Source organism: Oreochromis aureus, linkage group 10 (genome assembly GCF_013358895.1).
Source record: "Oreochromis aureus strain Israel breed Guangdong linkage group 10, ZZ_aureus, whole genome shotgun sequence".
Classification (NCBI taxonomy): Eukaryota; Metazoa; Chordata; class Actinopteri; order Cichliformes; family Cichlidae; genus Oreochromis; species Oreochromis aureus.
Genome location: NC_052951.1, coordinates 13093998 through 13112753, shown reverse-complemented (window position 1 = coordinate 13112753; position 18756 = coordinate 13093998). Strand labels below are relative to the sequence as shown.

At 42.4% G+C, this 18756-nt stretch overlaps 1 protein-coding gene across 6 annotated transcripts in view; it reads right to left on the bottom strand.

Annotated features, from left to right (window-relative positions):
- Nucleotides 1-448: 448 nt before the first annotated feature.
- zmp:0000001168 (signal-induced proliferation-associated 1-like protein 2) overlaps nucleotides 449-18756 on the bottom strand; it is a 39567-nt gene continuing 21259 nt past the window's right edge. For all 6 annotated transcript variants that reach the window (XM_039618316.1, XM_031759934.2, XM_039618318.1 and 3 more), the window contains 14 exons: nucleotides 18166-18290; nucleotides 17900-18088; nucleotides 16234-16408; nucleotides 15808-15911; nucleotides 14712-14869; nucleotides 13802-14408; nucleotides 13442-13716; nucleotides 12594-12983; nucleotides 8963-9089; nucleotides 8743-8875; nucleotides 7692-7790; nucleotides 5772-5844; nucleotides 4492-4570; nucleotides 449-2754 (listed from right to left, as the gene is read on the bottom strand). In XM_039618316.1, the coding sequence (XP_039474250.1) occupies nucleotides 2611-2754; nucleotides 4492-4570; nucleotides 5772-5844; nucleotides 7692-7790; nucleotides 8743-8875; nucleotides 8963-9089; nucleotides 12594-12983; nucleotides 13442-13716; nucleotides 13802-14408; nucleotides 14712-14869; nucleotides 15808-15911; nucleotides 16234-16408; nucleotides 17900-18088; nucleotides 18166-18290 (2678 nt within the window). In that variant the 3' untranslated portion in view covers nucleotides 449-2610. The remainder of the gene's footprint in view (nucleotides 2755-4491; nucleotides 4571-5771; nucleotides 5845-7691; nucleotides 7791-8742; nucleotides 8876-8962; nucleotides 9090-12593; nucleotides 12984-13441; nucleotides 13717-13801; nucleotides 14409-14711; nucleotides 14870-15807; nucleotides 15912-16233; nucleotides 16409-17899; nucleotides 18089-18165; nucleotides 18291-18756) is intronic.

Below are 18756 nucleotides of genomic sequence, written 5' to 3'. Positions count from 1 at the left end.
AAAAAAATAAAAATAAAATAAAATGGAAATAAAGCAAAAGTGCAACCAAAGTCAAAGAAATGAAAACTCTAAGCTGGGTTAGCATACATTACTTTTTTTTTTTTAAGGTAGGCACAAAGTCAGAGAAATAAGCCTTCACATTAACACCAGTATGACCAGTTGGAGCATCCTTTCTGATTTACACATTAAGGCGTACCTAATGGTGTTATTTTTAAGACCTTATCAAATATGAAAGAGCTATAGCTGAAAAAGCTCGAACAATAACAAGACCCATAGTTACATTAAAGAGTTTCAGATAGCATTTTGTCATCTTATATCATAGTTGCTGGTTGTCTACAAAAGAAAGTCAAACTGAGAAGCAAGCCCACTTCCTTTCTGCCTCGTTTCACATTTTCATCCTCACGACTTTCCTCCAGTTAAAACAGCTACAAGAAAATCCACATTTGCAATGATTAATAAGTTACATTTTATAGATACACACATATGGAGGGGAGCTCAGAAGGTGCTTGGCACATTCTCATGCTTCACCAACCTCTCCTACAATCTAAATAACTATACAAGATACAGTAAAACGGGTCTTCTCGGAGCCCTCGAGGCTTCAGCATGAAGAGGAGATCAAACAGGAGCCCGCCGGCCACGATTAATACTCGTCTGCATTGGTTATTGGTCATCGTCCTGCAAAACGGAAGGCATACACAACCCAATGCACTAACATGGAGCAGTTCAGTTGTACATACAGTATCTTCGCATACTGATAAAGTTTTCGATTCATAATTTAATCTGTATATACCGTATCTTAATATGCTGGTACCAGGTATTCACAGTGACTCTAAAATAAAATTACAAGAGGAAGTTTGTACAAGAAACAACGGATTCTGGGCGTCCAGCGAACGTTTGGCATTCCCATTTTTTTTTTCCCTTGGAGTTCAGAGTTCAGAGTTTGGAGATTAGTTTGTGTGGGGTTTTGGGAGAGCTGCCTGGGCTTTTCGTTGGCACTGAGGAGAAGCAGTCCAAAACTCCTCTGAACGCACTTTGTTCGTCAGCAGTGGACACAGAAAGGTGAGGTAAGGTGGCATCAGGGGGATGAGATCTCACCACCTTCTTATGTTGAACAAGACGTTACCTGGGCAGCCTAAATAAAGTACAGTATGTGCCCCACCGTGGGTTTAATTTTTACAAAAACAAAAAAAAAGGGAAAAAAGTGCAAGAATGACACAGAAACACACACACACACACAAACACACACCAGGGTGGAAAGGTAAGACTTCACCTATCGTCCTTACTGCCACCACTCATGAGCAGTAGTAAACAATTACCCCAAAAATAGTCACGGTAGACACCCGCCAAACACAAAACATATTTAAATACAATATTCTGTATTTCACTATCAGTTCAAAGGTGCTTTTATTCGGACACCTAAAGCTATTTTGCCAGCTGAAATAAAAAGCTGCCTTTTGGCATTCAGTGGTTCAGGCCAGCAGGAGGAGATCTTCTACAGTATGGCTGCTACAATAGTGAGGTTAGAAGATAACAGCTACAGGCAATCATGGAAGGAAGCCGGAGCAGTTCTTTCCTGCCGCAGTCTGTGTCTTCAGGAGAGGTATAACCCTTATTCAGCGTCCCTTTAACACTCTTTTTTTCCCCACACGTACTTCAGACAGACAAGCATGCTCAGTTCATTTTTTTTAAGCTTTTCCAGTTTACGGCTTTTTCTTTCTTTCTTTCGTTTTTTTAATAGTTTCTCCCTAAAAAAGAGAATTTCTTAAATACAGTACTACTGAGAAGTGAAGAGGGCAGGGAGTGTGATGTCCTTACGTAATGGACTCTGAAGCGAGTCAGTTACAGTCATTACATCTTTTGAAGTAGAAGGCTGCCTACAGGCTTGTAATTCTCATGTCTCCCTCCTTTTTTCTCCCTCCTTCTTGTGTTTTACATCAAGGCCTTCCACACTATCAGCCAGAACCACACTCAGACATTGCAACTACATGTCTGGCAGAGAGGATAGCAGTACTACAATTCACATATATTACTGGTGATATATATATATATATATATATATATATATATATATATATATATATATATATATATATATATATACACTTTGTGTGTGTATATATATTTACATACATAAACTATATATATACACTTTTGGTCATTTTGGCTAAAACACCACCAAACATGCTATTCAGCGTCTCTCAGTCTTTTTAAGCAAGTGCTATTCAGCCCAGCTCGTCAAGTATTTGAAGCAATATAGACGCACACACATCCACACACACACACCGAATCATACATACACACACACTACTAGAAGCACTCTGGCATAGCACATCAACACAGCAGCCTGTGCCGGTCAGCCTGCAAAGGTCATCACAGGGTGTTAAATGTCTTTTTTTTTTTCCCTAAAAATTGATTTGCATACTCCCTCACCAGCAGGCAAGACCAGGATTCAGGACAAGAGACTGTGAGATTAAAGAGGATAGGTATGTGTGTGTGTTTTCAAATATGTCAGAACAAAGTAAATGTGTCGAGCGTAAAAAAAAAAAACGCACTGTACGATTTGCATCACTCCGCTGATTTCCGTGCGTGCACGCACGTGCGGCGGTGAAGCTAACAGGGCTTGTTGACGTTGCACAGCAGCTCGGTGACTTTGATGAGACGGGCCACCGTGCTCTGTGACTCCTCCTGCAGCCGCTGGTTGTTCTGCCTGAGGCTCTGCACCTCGGCCTGCAGCACCGCCTTGTCCTCCTTCTCCTGTAAGACATCGGCACACAACAGAACAAAAAAAAAGCTGTTGCTCAGATGGCTGTGGCAGGAATGGGAGGAGAGCGGCAGGTGCACCGGTGGCTTTAAGCAACTTGTGGGTACAAGTCATAGACTGTATATAACAGTCTCTGTATGCGGTCTTTATATACAGTCTATGGTACAAATAAACACACAGAGTGATGAGATAAAAACAACACAATGTGGTGTGAGCAAGAATGAACTCGCATCCCGAAACAGCGCAGAAACAATTAGTCAATCATTTGTTTGAAAGAAAAGATTTTTTCTTGTTGTTGTTGCTGTTTTAGACATTTATCAGGTAAACACAACCAAACATTTGCTGACTTTTCACTGTTGCATATCATTTATTAAAATCAGTGCTTTAAGGGCGTCTTACAGTGGGGTGTAGGGCTGCAACTAGGGGTTATTTTCGTGATTGAAAAGTCTGATGATTATTTTTCATTGAACACTTTCACCGATCGATCACATGCCAGAAACTATGGAAAACAATCACATCAAGCTCGCAAAAGTCCAACTTAATGTTTTTTAATATTGCTTGGTTTTAAAGTAAAACAGAGAAAAGCAGCAAATCCTCATATCTGAGAGGCTACGGCACAAAGAAGCATTCACTTTCTCTCAATCAACTAATTGTTTCGGCACCAAATGTTTTGTTTTTTGTTTGTCTTGTTCTTACAGCATTGGAAATTCGGAGGTGAATGATTAGAAAAATATCCATTAGATCTCTCAATGCTGAAAATAGGTATAGTTGCAGTCCTAAACAAGGACTTCAAATAGAAAAACTGCCATATGTTTGCTTTGTACATATACAGTACAGGACATATACAGTGTTTGGCAAAAATAATAATAATTAAAAATAAAAAAAAAATCGCAACACAATGCCCACTTGTCTGTAGTAGCCATCAGATGTGGTTAAAGGCTCCGGAAACGTTGCGTAAAGTGGCCTTTGAGTTCCTGACACGTGCCGTTTTCACACATGCTCTGCACCGCCGATCTTTTCTATAAATCACCCGACGGGGTTGCGTGCTCGAGCGGTATAAAGTGCACAAGAACGAGTGATGAGAATCGTGCAGGTAGCTCAGTTCACAGCGAGTGCGCGTCACAAGGCGGGCCTCCCGCTCGCTCTACACAGGAAGCACCCCTTTCTGCACCGCTTTGAGCATTTCCGTTAGTAAGAACACTTCTGACGTGAGTTAAATACGACAAAAAAAGGGGAACTGTACACAAAAGTCCTGATGTGACTCATCAACATCGTCTGGAGTTCATGTGTGAAAATGGCTACACAGCATTCAGAGGTATCGACATGAAAATAAAAACAAAAACAAAACAAACCAACAAACAGAGCACATCATCACATTATCAAAGCACTGAAGGAGTTGTCATAAATACATGTAAAAATGTATAATACTGGAATTTCAAAAGAAATCTGATAATAATTTCTGTACACGAAATTATAAATAAATAATGATTTTTTATAGTGTTTTTCTTTTTGTTTGTTTGTTTTTCGTGTGTATTTAATGCATCTGTATAGCTGTGATTCGACATGAGTAAACAAAAGGCTGCACTGGCAAATGGAAATCATCTCTCCGTAGTGACAGAAGCTTAGCGATTTAAGTGATAGTTTCTTCTACCTGCTGATTTTTCTGCTTGAGCTGGGGATCCCTGAAAAATGTTACCCACAGAGAAAAACATTCATGGAAGTCAAAGCACCTTTTGCAGGTCATCCTGCAGCTTCTTCAGCATGGCCTCCAGCTGCGACACCTTCTCCTCCAGGTGGCCTGGAGAGTCACTGCAACAGAGAGCGGCAGTGACACTTTGTCAAAAGCGATCACATGACTTCATGATTTCCCCGTTTCTAATCCGAACAAATAACAGAATATCTTGGAAAAATAAATGCATGAACATAACACAAAGCGTCAGGGTGTTTCAGCTTCCCAGCCATCAAATCAACAAAAGCCTGCAGTGGAAAGAAAAAGTTTTCCCTTCCTCTCGAACAAAGTGTGTGAACTTTTCAATTTGCTTGATTGCTCGAGACGCCATCTGTCACTCTGACAGCCTCGGAGCTCGACGCTTTGTCCCTCCTGCCTTTTAATGAAACTTGTAATACTCACACATCAATTTACAGTAATTGCTACATCCGACGAGCAGAGCGAGTGCAGTCATCCCACGATGCATTTCGTCTGACTGCGGCTGTGCATAATAAGTACACCCCACGGAGCGAAGCGAAAGTGGCCTCCCAGCAGTGAATGTAAAGTGTGATAGGTTTAAACGAGGGAAAAGGGCAGAAATTGCAGTGTAGCTTAAAGTTTCGTGCTGTGGCTGCGTGTTTGATCTTTAAAGAAACTTGATTTGGTTTTCATCACGATCGCCAAATACGATCTGACAACTGGGAACGTAAAAGCTGAGGAAAATTTTGAACCGAAACCCTCCCCCATATATTTATCAATTTGCGTGTTTAATAACACAAAGGTGGAAAAATGCGCTCTAACTGCTGTCAACGTCACTCCAATTGTTAACTATAATGTATGCATAACTTGAAAATGTTATCGTTGCGTTTTTGATGTGAACTTTAAAAAAAACTCAAAGAAATATTCACACCTTTGTTTTTGCTTATCTACTGTTGACATTTGTTTCTGTCTTTGTTTTGTCTCCAGCAGTTCTGCAGGACTTTGTGTGTTCAGTCTCAGCATGGAGGAGGCGAACAAGGCCACTGCAGAAAAGTAAAAATGGAGCTACAGTTTTAGAGAAAAAAAAAAAAGCCACAGCAGTGAGTCACACACAGAACTGCATCACCGAGTCAGCAAGGGGCTTCTCTTTATGGCGGCGAGAAGCCATCACATTGACTCAAACAGCTGGATGTAGTCTAAATAACTGAGTGAGAATAGAGGTGCCGCTCTAATTGAATTGAGAAAAGGGAGTAATTCAGACAAAGGCGCTAACTACAAAGACGTTGAACTGCTTCGGCTTAGACGCACTTTATAGCAACCCACCTTTCCTTTGATTCTTTTGGCTTGCCGTCAGTTTGATCAGCGCCTGCTTGGGAGGGGTCTCCGGCTTTGCGGTCTGCGATAAGGAACATTATTCACATTATTATAATGATCATAAGTGATATATACAGTAAATTAAATAAAATGTGATGGAGACAAAGATGTAAAAGTTGATGAAGTCAATAAAGATGTTTTGACTCTATGAACTCCTGTGACAAGATCTCACTGCTTTTATAAGAATTAAGAGGGTAAGTAGGAGTCAGATCCTGCTAATCAGTTGCAATTGATTAATTGTCCATCAGCAGGTGTGATCACCTCTATAAAAGCATAAGTTTTAGTAGTTTGCTGCACCTACACCTGCACCTACACCTGCACCTACACGACTCAGTTAGCAACTTAAATGTTAAAGTTGGTGTAGGTGCTAATCCTGCACCATCATAATAATGTTAAGATTGCAACCAGGTAGTTGTGATGTCATTAGCTTTGGAATATCAGGAAAAAAGAAAAAAAACACACATTTGTTTTTATATAAAACTCTCATCTGGAATAAATGGTAAACATTTCAAGCCTTCTTCATTCTTCTTCTAGCATTCTCTATTAATTCATACAATATATTAATAACAACTATATTATCAATTTAGGTTTGCTGTTTAACGTTACTCATGTTGGTTTTCAGAAAAGTGTTTGCTAACTGCTTGGCTAATGCTAAATAAAATCTCAGATAGCCTCACTGGTCAATTGGGATGTTAATCCTGGACCAACAATAATGATGAAGTAGGCGCGACACCAACATGGGGGTAGGAGATCATGTGTTAAAGGTCATGTATGGTTAGAAAAAGACTAAAAAAGTACGACTTATTTGAAAGGTTTGCCAGGAGAAAACCTCTTCCACAAAGATTTGTGGAACAATGTCCTTTGGACTAGATGTTTGGCATTAATGCCTGATGGCATATTTGGCCAAATCGCCTCATGCCAGCTGTCAAGCACAGTGGTGGAGGGCTGATGGTTTGGGCTTGTTTTGCAGCCACAGGACTTTGCACTCATCACATTTCTAGAGTCAAATGTGAGGCCATCAGAAACCAATTACTTCAAGTTATTGCTGCTAATCGTGGATCTAAAAGCTACAGAATCAGGGATGTTCTTAGTTTTTCACAGGACTGCATGCCCCCCTTTTTACAACACTTTTATACAACATGCAACTTTTTGTGCCCAAACACACCAAAAAACATACCAACATTTCTGACATGCTACGAGTTTTTCTTTTGATTACACTGACAAGCGAAAACTGTTGTGACTGCTCATTTGATGCATTGCTTGCTTGGCACCATGCTCGCATTAGCTAACTGTTCCCAACAAATGATGCCCTCGGGCTGAGGGCTGTTGACATGTCCGGCAGACAGGTAGCATTTGCAATACTGTTTACTGCCAGTTATTTTTTATTCTTTTCGTTAAGGTGGTGCAACAACAGTGCACCTGAGCACACAAACTGGGAACCCTTACGCTACGTGGCCAAAGGACAAACAACTAGATCTCTCATTTAAACATCTATTCCGGACAATCTGTTTCTTATAGGAGCTCTTGCTCCTCTAAAAAGAATTTCCAGCATCTTAATTCTGGCTGCAGTGATTTGCTTCTATTCAGTATTAGCGAGGCCAGATGTCGATGTTGGGCTGGGCTTACAGTTTAGTCTTTCTAAGTGGTCTCAAAGGTGTTTGATAGGGTGGAGGTGCAGGCCAAGCGACATCCATCCAGCATGCTTTTAGTTATAGCGCATAATGGGTAGCTAATTAATTCAATGTTACAGTTATTTACTTACAGTAAAGTGAGTCTATTTTACTGTGATTGTGCAGAACATTTTAGGAGCTTGATGCATTATTTACAGTCTAATCCACATTTATCAAGCATATATAAACAGTTCCTCACCCTCTCGTGACAAAGCCTCCAGGATGTTGCGGCAGGCTGTGGCCAGGTCAGAAATCGACTGCCACTCCTCCTCAGTCGAATCTGTTGTCTCCGAGAGAACTGTAACATAGAGGAAAAAGTTCACTAAACATGCCTCAGATTATAGGTAACAGCACAAGAGGACTGGGATCTGTGAAGCAGCTGATTCCTTCTGGTTCTGCAATAGCAAAGAGTCCCCACCTGGGGGTGCTGCTGTGTTACTGCTGGTCAGATTTTAGAGCACAGATGAACTGATGTGTTATCGGCTGCCGGCCTGGCCATGTCAGACCAACTTAGATGAAATTTATAGAAGCATGCGATCAAAATATAGTACATGAGAGTTACGGTGCAAGACAGGGAGCTTTAATATCCTCTGAGTTTTGGTGAATTATTGTGAGAACTGAGTTTTAATGACATTCAAGGTAGTGAAATGTACTGGTTTAAGACATATTAAGAAGCTAAATTTCATTATTAAGATGCTTTAGAAATGAGAGAACATACTGTGAGCCAATCAGACCCTGCTTTCCACCCCCGAAAAAAAATATCAGAAGACTCTGATGATGAGAGGATGAGCAAGTGTGCTCTTACGGCAGTTAAATGATGAGCCTCATAGTCTCAGTGGAGGCAGAGCAGATGGTGTAAGAGGGGTTCCTTGATTTGGGGCTGCCTAAAACTCCACCCCTCCCACTACCCATCTGTCCCCCTTTTATCCCAGCCTTGGCAGGGGGTGGCAGCAGAGCAGGGATGATATTAGATTAGCGGAATAGGGGGCAGCGTGGATGAAAGAGGAGGAACAAAGGGGATGCAGTGGGGACTAAAGGGAGGATAATGAAGAGAGGATTTTAAGGCAGAGGAAATCTGGAAAAAGGAATTTGAGGTTAAATCAGGCAGAGATGATTTGCAAACATGTGTAATTGTTGCATTTCGGCTTCATTTAAGCTGCGGCTGTGTCTGCTGTTATGTCTGAATGAGATTTTTCCTTTTAGATTTTGTTATGCACATACAATGAGACTCTAAATAAGCAAGCACTTACTCTTGGTGATGGAGTTATGAAGACTCAGGGCTCGTGAATTTCTTTCAGCTCGGTCCACACTTGACAGCCGCGAAGACGAGAGAGAGGAGTCACTCGCCGAGGCTTTGTCATCGCCAAACTCGGCCCCCGTGAACTGAAGACAAGACAGAGTTTGAGATGAAGGAGAGACAACGGTGTCGGAAAGGAGATGGAGAGGTGCTGCGGCGCGCTGGTTTTTCACCTGCTCGTCATCGAGGGGAACCTTCGGTTTGACTTCCAGGATCAGATCAGGTGTGGCATCCCTCAGCTCCCCGATGTTCTCATAGATGTGGTGTTCAACCTTCAACCCCACGTTGTCATACACGTGCCTGCACACCGGGGGGGAGGGAAAGAGGGTGTTGAAAAAAACCCCAAAAAACCCAACGAAAATTGGATGTTGAGGCTTCATTTTTTAAAAACCAATCTAAAGGTCAAAACAGAAACCAGAGAAGTAATCTCCAGGATGGCTCAGATTTGAGCCTGATTCACATTTACTGTGGTGCACTCACTGAATTATCTGTCAAATATATCATGTGATGCCGTCCAGTCTAATTTCTCAGGACTACTTTGTGTGACGATAAAAAGAAGTCAAATTCGATTTAGCGAGCAGCAGAATTTAATATTATCCTCATGAATATTTCCTTTATGCACAATGTTTTCCTCAAGCTGACCAGTGTGGTTAAAGGGATTTACCCGAGACAGACGCAGAGGGCCTTTGATACGCAAGAAAATGAGGAAAGAGTGCACAGTGCAGAAAGCAAGCTTGCTTCATGGCTATCATTCTTGACTTGTCTGCTATTATGGTCCTTGAAGATGTTTTTGTTTTGCTTTTTATTAAGAAAAATCACTAGCAGGAGATGAACTGCTCGGCTAGCCAACCTGCTTCATGAGAATTAGAAAGCAAGCGGTGGAAGAAGTCTTCAATTTCATTTTCTGAAGAAAAGGGCAGTTTGTGTTAAATCAGGAAAAAGGGATTATATTCAGAGGTGCACATAAGTGGTCCGCAAGTGCGCATGCGCTGTCAAAATAAAAGACGCGCACCAGATAAGAAGTTGCAACGCGCGTTTGCGCACATAGCACTGTTTTTGTCCGCTAGAGTGGGATTTTCACGGCATATTCTGCACCACATCTCTGTGCCTTCATCATTTGTTTGAAGCCAGCTCACCTCCTGCAACCCGTTTTCCGAGAATACGCGCTTCTTTTGCGGTTCGGACTCCTTCTGACATTTCTTTGGAGGTGGAGGAACACCAAAGTAATTGCTTAAAGGAGCTTGCTTCTTCAACATCTTTAAGAGTTCTAAACAAATGTCTGTCCTCCTCCAGAAAATCTTATGTACGCAAACGCGCGTTGCAACTTCTTATCTGGTGCGCGTTTTTTATTTTGACAGCGCATGCGCACCTGCGGACCACTTATGTGCACCCCTGATCATATTATCAAAAGTGAGCTCTATGACTGTGGGGATGTTAAATGTGCTATACTATCATCAGCAGTCATTGCTTGAGTAGTTTTTACCATGATATATGCTGATGAAACCCTTCTGTTATCAACTCCCTTAATCGTTTATTTGTGAAAAAAGAATATTTTGAAAATATTGTTCCTAGTTAGAGATCTCCGACTGATATCGCCAAACTTCTGTTCAGCCTGAGAAGATCAGAAATCCTTCTTCAGCTTCAGGACAGCCGAGAAGATGAATCTTCACATTTGGCACAGCTGCCCTCGCTCTTCTTTTCTCATGAATGACTAATAACTTATTTAAACTTAAACTGTTTGTTATTAATATTTTTTAACAATGTTTCATTTGTTCAGAAAGAAACTATAGTAACTATAATAACAGATAAAAGAACAAGCACGAGCACCACAGCATCCATCTGCCATAAAGAATAACAGTGGGAGTGAGCTTATCCCAGCTGACACTGGGACTGAAGTACAGTGTTTTCCTCTGAAATGTAGTCAAGTAGAAGTGAAACATAAATGAAGACTAAAATATATCGCTCAAAATTGAAGGGAGCTCTTGAACAATTTGAATTTTGAAGCACGATATTGATTTCTGCTGACTGCTGTTACGTCCTTTTCATTCATCAAGATCCAATGTGTGATTTGCGTTCATTTTTTTGAGTATTATATCTCAGTGTCAGTTTACTACAGGGAGTGCAGAATTATTAGGCAAATGAGTATTTTGTCCACATCATCCTCTTCATGCATGTTGTCTTACTCCAAGCTGTATAGGCTCGAAAGCCTACTACCAATTAAGCATATTAGGTGATGTGCATCTCTGTAATGAGAAGGGGTGTGGTCTAATGACATCAACACCCTATATCAGGTGTGCATAATTATTAGGCAACTTCCTTTCCTTTGGCAAAATGGGTCAAAAGAAGGACTTGACAGGCTCAGAAAAGTCAAAAATAGTGAGATATCTTGCAGAGGGATGCAGCAGCCTTAAAATTGCAAAGCTTCTGAAGCGTGATCATCGAACAATCGAGCGTTTCATTCAAAATAGTCAACAGGGTCGCAAGAAGCGTGTGGAAAAACCAAGGCGCAAACGTCAAGACTGGGCCAAGAAATATCTCAAGACTGATTTTTCTAAGGTTTTATGGACTGATGAAATGAGAGTGAGTCTTGATGGGCCAGATGGATGGGCCCGTGGCTGGATTGGTAAAGGGCAGAGAGCTCCAGTCCGACTCAGACGCCAGCATGGTGGAGGTGGAGTACTGGTTTGGGCTGGTATCATCAAAGATGAGCTTGTGGGGCCTTTTCGGGTTGAGGATGGAGTCAAGCTCAACTCCCAGTCCTACTGCCAGTTTCTGGAAGACACCTTCTTCAAGCAGTGGTACAGGAAGAAGTCTGCATCCTTCAAGAATAACATGATTTTCATGCAGAACAATGCTCCATCACACGCGTCCAAGTACTCCACAGCGTGGCTGGCAAGAAAGGGTATAAAAGAAGAAAAACTAATGACATGGCCTCCTTGTTCACCTGATCTGAACCCCATTGAGAACCTGTGGTCCATCATCAAATGTGAGATTTACAAGGAGGGAAAACAGTACACCTCTCTGAACAGTGTCTGGGAGGCTGTGGTTGCTGCTGCACGCAATGTTGATGGTGAACAGATCAAAACACTGACAGAATCCATGGATGGCAGGCTTCTGAGTGTCCTTGCAAAGAAAGGTGGCTATATTGGTCGCTGATTTGTTTTTGTTTTGTTTTTGAATGTCAGAAATGTATATTTGTGAATGTGGAGATGTTATATTGGTTTCACTGGTAAAAATAAATAATTGAAATGGGTATATATTTGTTTTTTGTTAAGTTGCCTAATAATTATGCACAGTAATAGTCACCTGCACACACAGATATCCCCTAAAATAGCTAAAACTAAAAACAAACTAAAACTACTTCCAAAAACATTCAGCTTTGATATTAATGAGTTTTTTGGGTTCATTGAGAACATGGTTGTTGTTCAATAATAAAATTATTCCTCAAAAATACAACTTGCCTAATAATTCTGCACTCCCTGTACACTACACTTTCTACTTGAGAAAAAATAAAGTTAAAAAAGGAATTTGAACAGGAACATCAAAGTGAGTATACAATGTCAAACATTTAAAAATGGAGGCGCTAAATTCACTGAAGATAAAATCAGTCCGTGCCTCAACTTCTGAACCAGAAAAGTGACATAAAAACAAAGTGACAGAGATATTGCATCATCAGCAGATGCATTTAAATAGCCTATATGAAATCTAGCTTCTCGTTTTTCTTTGATTTTCATTTCTTGTGTTTCTTTATGACGCCGCCATAACACTTCAAAGAACACCTCTATAAGTTTTAGTCACACTCACCCGGCGTCGCAAGTGTCGCTGTAGGACAGCTGTTTTTCCAGAGAGTAGCTGCGCGGGAGCTGCGAGGCGCTGCCCTCCTGGCCCTGATTGGCCGGCTGGTCCTGCAGAGATGTGGCTCGTAACAAAGGTAAGCTGGGCATTGTGAGGAGCGAGTACGGATTGCTCTCGCTCTCCACTTTATCGCAGAGCTGCTCTTCGCCCTCGTCGGTCTCCACCTGCGCCTCCTTTGTGTCCGGCTCCTCGACCCCGCCCGCCTTCACATCATCATCCTCTTTTTTCGCCTCCTCCTCTTCCTCTCTTTCGTCCAGCACCCAGGCCTCTCCTGACTGATTCTCACCGGGCTTGCATTCTGCATCCTTGATGGCTTTCAGATACAGCTCAGAGAAACTCCTGCAGAACATGGAGGGAAAAAAACATCACAGACACAAATTAATAAAAAAAAATAAGCTGAAACTAAGATGAGATGGGAGGAAAAATATCTTTGACATCTTTGTGAGAATTTGCGCTTTGTTGTAACAGAAGAAGAATTTTGAGGTGGAAATATAAATAAATGTGCAAAGGCATTCGGTTAAACATTGGTTATATTTATCTAAACAGTCCCCTCCACAGCTGCTTCTGTCCTGCGTCTGATCTGAGCTGAATGGAAAGGTGGTGGTAGCAGCAGTGCAGCATGTGACAGTGTGATTAAAGATCATTAGAGGGATTGACTTGCTTCTAGTCAGCTGGTGTGACACTGACTGCAGGCTGTAACCCACTAAAGAGTGAGAGGTGAGTAGCACTTGTGTTGTTCCGATTTGACCTGTCCCACAAACCCTGTTCAATACCCATGACTCCCTTCTCGTCCCCACCTGCGAGGCTTGCCATTCTCGTCCGGTGGGATGACGGTGATGTGGATCTTGTGGGCGGTGCGGAGCAGCCTGGTCCTCTCGTCGAGGCTCAGGTGAACCAGCGAGTGCCCGCATAGCCGCACCACGCGAGCCCACAGCTGCAGGCCTCCACTCTCAGCGTAGCAAAACCGCTGCAGCTCCGTCACAAAGCCCTCCTCGTTCATCAGGAAACCGGGCTGCCCCACTCCGTCGCGCAGGGGTGTGACCTCCAGCGCCTCGCAGCCCCTCGTAACCAGCTGCAGAAGAGCAGATCCGGGTGAAGGAATGAAAAAGACGTAAAATAGGCACGCAGAAATTTCAATTCGGGTCACAGTCACCCACCTCAAGCCTCTGCACCACCTCTCGTATGTCTTCTGCCTGGTTCTCCATCATGCTGATCGACACCGACTCCCCGCGCTCGTAGAAGATATCTAAGCAGGGCCCCCCGTCTTTGGGCTCTGTCACTGCCTTCCAGCCAATGACATCGCGACAGGAGCAGTTGAACACCACCTTGCGCGAGTACCTCTCGATGAGCACCACCGACTCGGCCGACACGCCGAGCAAACAGGGGAGCTTGTGCTCTCCGGCCTCCCATTCATCGATGCTGTTCACCATCACCGCCCACACAAGGGCCCCATTGCTGTGCAGCTCGGCCCCTTTGGCGCCCTTCATCTTGTCTTTGCGCTTTCCGCCCAGGGAGAGCAGGGGGAACTTAGTGGAGGAGTCTATGGGCGTGGTGGTCACGTAGTTTTCTGCCAGGTCCTTCAGGTATTCCTGACGCGTGCGGGTGGCCATGGAGCGGAACTTCTCTGACTTCTCTGCAGCATTTTCAGCGTTGACCGCCTTCGCCAGGAGGAAGTCTCTGAAGGCGGCCGAGCGAGGGAATCGGGCACCTTTGGGGAACAGAGGCCCGAATAATGGGATGTCTTTAGAGCGTGTCACAGCCACCCTGAGAGGAAGAGAAATGAGGAGTGAGGAGAGGGTGCAGCAGGAACATTCAATCTATGTCTTGTTTTGTTTTGGAGTGTTGTTGCCCCGGGGCACACGCAAATACCAGGATGTGACTCTAACACCCACAGTTTTTTAAATTTTTTTTAGATTGACTAAAAATCCTTATAGCTTACTTAAATCTGCTACTTCTCACACAAAAAACCCAAAGCCCTGATTTCTTTTCCTAAGTGCTCTTTTTATTTTAGCTGCTGAAAAAAATGTACAAATTCTTATTAAACCCCTGAGAATGATGGAGTCAGACCTGTAGTAGGTGTTCTCGGTGCAGGGCTCGTGAACTTGCACGATGATGAAGACGTGCTGGAAATGGGAGCGGATAGACTTTGGAGTAAAGGGCATAGCGCCCGGCTCCTGGAACACGATCGTCACAATGTCGTTACCAATGTGGCGCTTCCGCAGCAACTGATGAGACCAAACAGAAACACAGACATTAATTAAACCAGAGGCCATTGCAGCTAATTAAACCTGAGAACAGTTACCTACCAAACAAAAACATTTAAGGGAAGAGCAGACAGATAATGCTTTAAGACAGGCCTACAAATTAAATAAGCGAGTTCATCATAATAATGATCGTGTTTTACCAAACGGCCCATTTACTCATGACTTCTTCCGTTTTAATGCTCTGTACATGACGCAATAAACGTGAACAAAACAATGACGATTAATCATGTTTATTAGAATAAATAAACTAAATAAGCAGCTGTAAATACTCCTGCGTCTTTTCATCTGAACTTCATTAATCATACTTTGGGAGATTTGTTATGATTTAAATGACTTTTCTTCATAGACAAACATATAAAAATATGATTACAAAAACCCAAGATACAAACGCAGGCTTGGCTGTAGATTATTTCACCAAAGCTACCGCAGCCTAAACCGCTGCTGCTGCAGAGGCTGCAGATTAAAGAGGCACTGCAGGGTCTCATCACTGCCATGTAAAATCTTTAATCTATATTAACATGCAATGTCCAGTTTCTTTGCAAATGACATCAAACAGGCTTAAACCCTAGACGGCACGTTAAAACACGACAGCCGGATGAACACGCAGAAGACGGCCTGCGAGGCATCAGTGAATACCTTCATGGTGGGAGTGAACACTGGGGGGCAGGATTTTTATGTCATGCTTGTTGTGGAGCGCAGAGGCTTTTTCTGCGCTTTTACCAAAGCACGACGGTATGAAGAGAGCTGGGCAATGAAAATCGTGGCTCATTCAGTCTTTTGAAGAATACTGAACAAAGGCTGAAGGAAGACTGGGATTCTATGGAATTGTGTTGTGATACACAAAGAGCAGGAAAAGGAAATCATGTGTCACGAGCCTGTTAGGTTGTGGCTGCTGTTACCTGCTGTGTGTTGTTGGCTGTGTAGGGCAGCATGGTGGACACATGAAACATAATCTCGTAGTCCTGGTAGCGCGTGTAGAGCGAATGTGTCCCAGTTGAGTCGGCTGCACAGGTACACAGAGAAAGAGACAGACAGGTAGAGATTTAGCAGAATCAGTCAACGTCTCTGAAGGAAACACTAAACTCAGGCTGTCACAGCCAGGATGAAATGTGTCCCGTTCGCTGTTCTCCGCTGCTCACTCAAGGGAAAACAGCTCAGAGATAATCAGCAGTGACTATGCTATTTTGCAGGCATTACTCAGATTACATGTGGCTAGATAGGAGTTATCTTCGGATTTCTGTGGTGCACTGATGCCCTTCAGATAATCGTACTGCGACAAGGTGAGATGTAGCCAATAGATCTGAGTGTAAGTGTCTGTAGCTCACTTTTGTTGTCCAGCTGAGCTCGGTATTTTTCCCAGCCCTTCAGTCGCACCCGTTCCCCGAGCAGATCCAGAAACTCCTCAAATGCCGGCCCGGAGCTCTCGTTGTTGTACATGTCTTCCTCTGAGCTCTGCCCGGCCCGGCAGTACATTATCCCAACCTTTCGCTGAAAATTCAGCTGGAAGATAGAGAGGCACAAAAGTTATTGAGCACTGAAAAATATACAGAGTTAGAGTGAGGACTCTAATTTCTAGCCTTTATTTGATATTTTACTTTACAGGAAAAGGCGAGGGAGTTGGGTATTACTGAATGTAAACATAATCAAACTCATCACAGCGCACAAGACTTTTTTAACCGGTCATTTCTTACAGTTTTATACTTTCCACCCAGATCACTTTGTGTTTACATGCCAATCTGCATTTAATCATTAGTTTTTATTAAACTCGCTCTTCCACAGCATGTCCTTTCTTCCTCCCATCACCTCCAACTGGTCGCAGCTAATGGCTGCCCTGATGTACTGGAAGTTTTCCTTCCCACTGTCACAAAAATATTTGGTTATAGGGGTTCGTCTAAATGTGTTTTTTATCTCTACTGTTAAAGAGCCTTATACCCAGGGGCGTAATTTCCAGGGGGGTTACAGGGGTTATGACCCCCCCAATAATCAGACCCAACCAATATGACCCCCCCAATAAAATTATGAATTATCTTGCATAAATAGGCTGTTGATTTTTATTACTCATTTCAGGTATTACCAGCAAAATAGCTGCATGTTTAGTCATCTTGGAATTTACCCAGATTTATTTATTTATTTAGACAGAGATCTTGCCCCCCCACCCAATGTTCAGCACAAAGTTACGCCGATGCTTATCCCTTACAGTATAAAGCATCGTGAGGGGACAAGTGTTGTGGTGATTTGACGGCATATAAATAAAATAACATAAAATTGAATTAAATTGAATATAAAACTTCAGATGTGGGCTAGAGAGCGCCTACAGGATAATGAATGAGCTTCAGTATTTGGCAGGTTCTGCAATGTCAAAAAAGTCAAAAGAAATAAGGAAATATGGGTTTTTAAAAAACTACTTCAATGTTGGGTAATTAGCAAAAAATATTTTGTATCTCACTAATTAAATGTTTGGTACATTTTTATATTTATTAGTACCTTTTGATTTCATTATTTAAAACCCATAATTTGTTTCTTTTGAGTGTTTTTCAAACAAATTGGAACACTAAATGTTTTGGGCTCAGGATGCGCGACAAACAAATGTTAAAATTTCTAATCACGACAAAATATGAAGTGTTAATTAAAAACAAATTGAAATTTGAATGAATCTTACTCAGTGAATAATATTTGCGATAAATACAGAGGAAAAAGCAACGGCTCCACGTCAAACAATACAGTAGAAAGACAATAAAGTGAGAGCTTTTTGCTTTTTACTCTTTCTGCAGTACATAAACAACTTGAAAACAATTAGCTTATAGCTCCAGTTCTAATGGAATGGAAGCAAATGTAATAACTGTGTTAAATGACCTCTTGGACAGCAGTTGTAGGCTTTTAACATAAAGTGGAGAAAAATACACAAACCCTATCTGATGCCGTTTGACACAATTCAGTTTTCTGCCCGACACATGCAGCAGTCTTCAGTATCACCGGTGTTGCATTACTCACCCCCTGTTCATCCAGTTTGAGCAGGGTGTCCCGCACCTTCGGGGAGTTTGAGGCCAAGCGAAGGCAGTGCTGGTTCAGCTCAGGCATGATGAACTCCAACAGCCTCTTGGGAGTCAAGCCTCTGGGGGTCGTGTGTCGAGCTGCAGAGGGCACCGACTCCTCCAGGATGGAACCTCGCAGAGTCTTCAGCTGCGGACGGGATTCACACTCAACACATCCGGTCGAATCAATTTTACACACGGGACGGGAGAAGCGTGCTGCTTTACCTCTGTGGTGCGAAATATGATTCTACAGTTGTTCTGAGCGCCGCTGGATCCTTCTTTCTCCTCTCGGCGGAAGCTGATGGCCACCGGCCCGAGGCGCTCGTCAATTCCAAAAAAATTCTGATGTTCTGCGACGGCAGGACAGACAAATAAATACTGAGAGGAACGAGACCGGAAGACCCACAGTAGGTCAAACAACTATCAGAGCACCTATAAGGCTTATAAGGGACCTGTACAAAAATTATAACAGAGGGGAGGTGAGGGGGATTTATATGGAGGACCAAAAATGGCAACATAATGTAAAATGTAAAAGAAAGCGGTTCGAAACCCTAACTCTATTTAACATTTTCATTTTCATCTATTTCATCTATTTAAAAAAACAATCTCAAAGTTACTGATATTTACTTTAAACCACCTCTCTAAGCAGAAGACTCTACCTCTTCTTATCAAGGCAATATGATGGTGAACTCAACAATTGCTGAAAATAAAGCCAAAATAAAATTTAAAAAATCTATAAAGCGTTTATAAAATTGTTATTATAGCCATCTGATCAGTGATTCAGGTGCAATTACTCCTACCTACTGCACTGAAGGG